We start from the raw sequence: 5,427 nt of genomic DNA on the forward strand, positions 1-5,427 counted from the left end.
AAATGTCTAATACTAGGGGGCATGCATTTAAAGGTGAGAGGGGGAAAGTTTAAAGGAGATATGAGTGGTAAGTTTTTTTTTAAACACAGTGGTAGGTGTCTGGGACGTACTGACAGAGGGGGGGGTGATGGAGGCAGATACAATAGGGGCATTTAACGGACTTTTAGTTAAGTACCCGAATATGCAACGAATGGAGGGATATGGACCAATGGCAAGCTGAAGGGATTAGTTTAATTTGGCATCATGTTTGGCGCAACATTGTGGGCCTGTTCCTGTGCTGTACAGGTCTATGTTCTAGATCTACAAAATTGCCCCCAAACAGCTGTAAGAGCAGTGCTGACTGTGCAAATCTGCAAATCTGATTGATTTGCTGAATCCACGAAACTGCCCTTGATTGACACCAGATTTGGCATCTTGTTAGCTTCCAGAGTCCCCACCAGTGCACAATGGCAGAAGTGTGTACTATCTACAAAATACACTGCAATAACTCTCTCAGGCGCCTCCAACAGCCCTTCTAACTTGCTGCCCTTACACTTAAAAAGGACAAGGGCAGCAGATGCATAGGAACACCACCATCTCCAATTTCCCCTCCAAGCCACACAACCATCCTGATTTGGAACTACTTCTCTATTCTTTCAGTGTTGCTGGGTCAATATCCTGGAATGCCCTCCCTAACAGCATTATGAATGTAGCAATACTACAGGAACTGCAGCTCTTCAAGACAACTGCTCATCACCACCTTCTCCAGGACAATTAAGGATGGGCAATAAATGCAGGTTTAGTCATCAATGCCCACATCCAACAAATTAATTTTTAAAAGCATGGGATTTCACTGTAGTAGAGGAAACTGCAACTTCCAGTGAGCATACATGTTTAGTAAGATCAGGAAGTTGCTGTTTTTGCTGCTGTCATCCTTTAGAAGCAATATTAAAAATTGGCATCTTGAAAAGAACTGGCACAAAGTTTCTGAATCTGCATGATTTATACCAAATAATCTCACCAGAAAAGTAAGGTAAAAGTGAAGTAAAAGGTTTATCACTGCCCAGTGAAAAACCCTTCACTATTTCCAAAACAAGCTCACTATCTTGCAGAATTAGTTTTCACAACTAGGGAGGCTCATTCCTTCAGATTTTAAAAAATTGTTGGCAATTTAAAAAGGGCTTTTCCTTCAACTCTTTTCAGCTCTCTCACAATTCAGTCTTATTTCGCCTCTTCATTTTGTCTGCTCTCTTTGATTGACATTGCTCTTCCTCATTATTTATGCAGGATTTGCACCCAATGTACAATTTCAAATTGTCATGATGTTGTAAAACTGGAAACTTCTATTTAATTTGAAGAGGGTGGTGTACAGCTTTTCAAAAGGGCACAGACTGGTGAAATTGGGCAGACAAGTTGTAGACGAAATTAAATTCAGGGAAATGTGAAGTGTTCAATTCTGGTCTTCCTGCTATAGGGGAGATGTTGTGAAATTTGAAAGGGATCACAAAGATTTACAAGGATGTTGCCAGGATTGGAGGGTTTGAGTTATAGGGAGTGATTGAATACGCTGAGGTATTTTTTTCCCCTGGAATGTCGAAGGCTGAGGGGTGACCTTCTAGAGGTTTATAAAATCATGAGGTGCATGGACAGGGTGAATAGCTAAGATCTTTCTCCCCCCAGGATAGAGGGGCTCCAAAACTAGAGGGCATAGGTTTAAGGTGAGAGGGGAAGAATTTAAAAAGGGACATGTGGGCCAAGTTTTTCACACAGAGGGTGGAGCATGTATGGAACAAACTGCCAGAGGAAGGTGCAATTAAGGCAGATACAATTACAATTACAATATTTAAAAGGCATCTGGATGAGTACATAAATAGGAAGGATTTAGAAGGATACGTGCCAAATGCTGGCAAATGGGACCAGATCAGTTTAAGATATCTGGTCAGCATAGACGAATTGGACTGAAGGGTCTGTTTCCGTGTTGTACAACTCCATGACCCACCTCAGTTGAGGAACAAAAACAATATGACGAGTACAATTCTGAAGAGGATGCAGGAGCAAAGAGATCTGGGTTTATTTGTGCGCAAATCATTGAAAGGGGAAGGTAAGTTGAGACACTATTTCAAAGGGACATACAGTCCAAATGCAAGGGAATTCTGATAAGCCTGTATATAACACCATTTCAACGTCAACTGGGTTAGTGCATCCAGTTCTGGGCATCATACCTCAGGAAGCTTGTGAATCTATTAGGGAGGGTGCAGAAATATTTCCAGGGTGGAGAAACTTAATTTACACGGAAAGATAGAAGTCAAGGCTGTGTGGAGAAGACTTAAAATTGAGAGGAGATTTGGTAGCAGTACTAAAAATTATGAGGAGTCTAGACAGAGTAGGTGGAGAGAAAGCGTTCTCACCGGTGGAAGGATCTAGAATAGATTTTGCACAGATTTAAGATAATATGCAAAAACAGCACTGGCAGTATGAGGAAAAATAACTTCAATGCTTAGCAAGTGGTTAGAGGCTGTAATACAATGCCTGTGAAGTCAGTGGACATCAGGTTAACAAAGACAAAGACATTGAAAAGAGAATTGGATCATTAACCGAGAAAGGAAACATAGGCCTATGGTGGGAAGGCAAAGCAGTGACAGAAGGTGAATTGGACCTGTGGAGGGCCAGCATAGATACAATGGCTAAATGTTCTCCTTCTGTGCTGTAAACATTCTATGATTCTATTATTACAGCTGACACTTCCTGGTCCACACACTGCAGTCCTGGAAGGACATTTCATTCTAATAAATGCTCCACGCACAGGTCCCTGCTCCCCTTTAAAGGCACTGCACCATTGTGATTTGGTAATTACAGCAAGCTTCAATGAAAAAAAAACATCACCTGGAAAGTCTGTGAGCAGGTGCAACGAATGGCTTGTACTGTCCACTTGCCATTAAGATTAAAGTCTGGCTCAATAATGAATCTCAAAGATAACCTTGTAATAAAAAGTGTATCCAATTATCCTGATGTTAACAAATTCCACTAACAGCCACTGCAAAAACTTGTTATTTGTGACTCTCAACAATTTATAACTGATGGGAACAGACCCACATCCCAATATCTGGATTAATGAAGCATTTGATGCAAAGGCCAATTAGTAAAAACCTTGCTGCATGATATACACCCATCAACGGCAAAGAACGGATAGGAACGTACAGCATTCAGCCTATGCCACAATTCAATATTATCATGGCAATTAAGAAGCGTAAAGTAACCCGCCATGGTATTACATACAATTTGGTGCAGTATGTCACTTAAAGCTACTCTACAAATGTCAATTTCTATTAATAAACAGTATATCCATTTAACATCACCTGTTTCACTTTGTTTGCCTTGGAAATCCTCTTCTGTGGATAACATTCTTGCATGATCTCTCCCCCAACTCTTGCCAACTCCCCCAGCCACCACCAGTTGCCACCCTCTAGCTCTGCCTTGCGCCTAGACTTGCTTCACACCTTCTGTTCCTAACTTGGCCTTCAGACTCTTCTCCTGAACTTATACTGACACTGTGGATGTCATCTGGTGACAGAGATCGATCAATGCTGGCAGTCCCAGGATTTAAGCCGAAACCTGAACCAACTGACTGTTGCCACTAGATGGTGCCTGCTCAACCTAAAAGCACAGTACTCAATGGGGAGTATTTTTTCCTCGTATATGTATTCCTTCTATAGAGAGTTAGGCATTGTATTTTGCCAGTTTCTTCGGACATGAATGCACGGTGTCGCATATGTATAGTACAGTATTTGAGCTTGTACACAAGTCTCTTCAAACACTTCCCATAAATTCTGGCTTTAACATTAACTTAATGGGAATCAAAGTAACTTCTATTAAAGTTGTGATTTTCAAGTCCACAGCAACAATTTTAAAAGTTACTCACTTGATTAGGAAGTAGTCATACAAAAGCTAAAGATGAGGGACTCTCGCTATTTGTTTGAAAGTCTCCTAATGAGCAAAAGATACAATAAATGTACTTGCATTTGATCTTAAAATTAAAAGAATTAGTTGCCCAGAATATTTTGCACAGTCTAATTGGCCTGAAGTTAGAAAATCGTGACAGGTAATTCATACAGGGTACTGGAAAATTAAAGCACAGAATGAGGAATAGCATTTTTTAAAAAAATCAATTGTACATAAAAACAATTAAACAAAAACATTCAAAAATAATGGTGAAGTTTTAAAGCCACTGGGTGACATGTCAGCTGTATTTACACTGAAGTTTCTAATCCACTGGAAGTCTGCAATTAACAGGGGTAATTTAAAACCAAAAGAGAATTAATTCTAAAATACCATGTTCAGCAAGTGTGCTGTCTAAATGTCAACTTAAATGCCAAGCACAGAAGGCATACTCAGCTTCAGTCTTTTGGAGCTCTCCAGGTACGTTTGAGACACTAATAGTCTGCTTTCAAGTCACAAGGTGAAAGATAAATGCCCATATGCCTGCAATATAAACTTATCCCCCAAAAAACCTTACTTTTCATAAAGCCTTAAAACATTTCAGCCTGAGTCAGTTACTATTATATGATTTTAATATACTGCCAAGCAAAACAAGATACTTGGGAATTCTGTAATGCTGATTTTAGTACTGGCCAAGTGACAGATAATGTTTCCCACTAAAGGAACATCAAAAGGGAATCCATTTTGTTCTTGTACTTTGGGTTTAACATCCTTTTATGGAAATCTTCAAACTCTTGGTAGTTGCTATAATTCACCATTTGTATATGCACAGTTTCCAAGACAGATATAAAAATGTCAAGACATGTCAAAAACAACATTTCTCACAAAACTAAATTTGCTCTCTCAGCTGAAGTGCAGAGTGCTATATCCTTGAGACTTCGCTGGATTAGCTGCACTAGCTCAGCCTTCTATAAACTATCGCAACAAGTGGTTGACAACAGAGACCTCAGCAAGTCAACCTAAGTCCAAGTGTACACAACACTTACCCTCACCACATTCCTGTACTGAAGTGAAATCTGGACTGTATCTGTTACTCATAACAGAATTTCCCTTGCGCCATCAGTAAAGCTTCCATCGTATCCTCCAGATTCAATGGGAGAACACAAAACAAACAGGAGTGTTGCCAGCTCTATGAGCAGTTGGACCAAAATTCCTGCAAAAATTAACTATGATGGACGCTGCACCCAGATAGTTGAAAAGCATTCCCCCACCAGTTCCTCTTATCTCAAATTGCCAGAGTTCCATGGAAGGACGAAGAAACCACTATAAAGATACTATGACACACTCCTTGAAAGACAACAGCATTGGCATTAATGACCTGGGAGGAGGTTGCTGCCAGCTGTTCAAAATCAAATTGGAAGCATGATGTAGTTCAATGCCAAAATAAGGACGTACAGCAGCAGGAAAAAGGTTGTACACTTCAGAACCTACTAGCCTGTGCGAATCCTGTCC

General features: G+C 40.2%; 1 protein-coding gene across 2 annotated transcripts in view; it reads right to left on the minus strand.

Annotated features, from left to right (window-relative positions):
• Positions 1–5,133, minus strand: part of LOC109915583 (cAMP-dependent protein kinase type II-beta regulatory subunit-like) — a 91,016-nt gene extending 85,883 nt beyond the window's left edge. The window contains exon 1 of one of the 2 annotated variants that reach the window (XM_048610083.1): positions 4,962–5,133. In XM_048610083.1, the coding sequence (XP_048466040.1) occupies positions 4,962–5,013 (52 nt within the window). In that variant the 5' untranslated portion in view covers positions 5,014–5,133. Of the gene's footprint in view, positions 1–3,335; positions 3,467–4,961 lie in introns of those variants that run through there. The other variant, XM_048610084.1, reaches the window with a different exon arrangement.
• Between the last annotated feature and the right edge of the window lie 294 nt (positions 5,134–5,427).

This window comes from Rhincodon typus, chromosome 22 (assembly GCF_021869965.1).
Source record: "Rhincodon typus isolate 14 chromosome 22, sRhiTyp1.1, whole genome shotgun sequence".
Classification (NCBI taxonomy): domain Eukaryota; kingdom Metazoa; phylum Chordata; class Chondrichthyes; order Orectolobiformes; family Rhincodontidae; genus Rhincodon; species Rhincodon typus.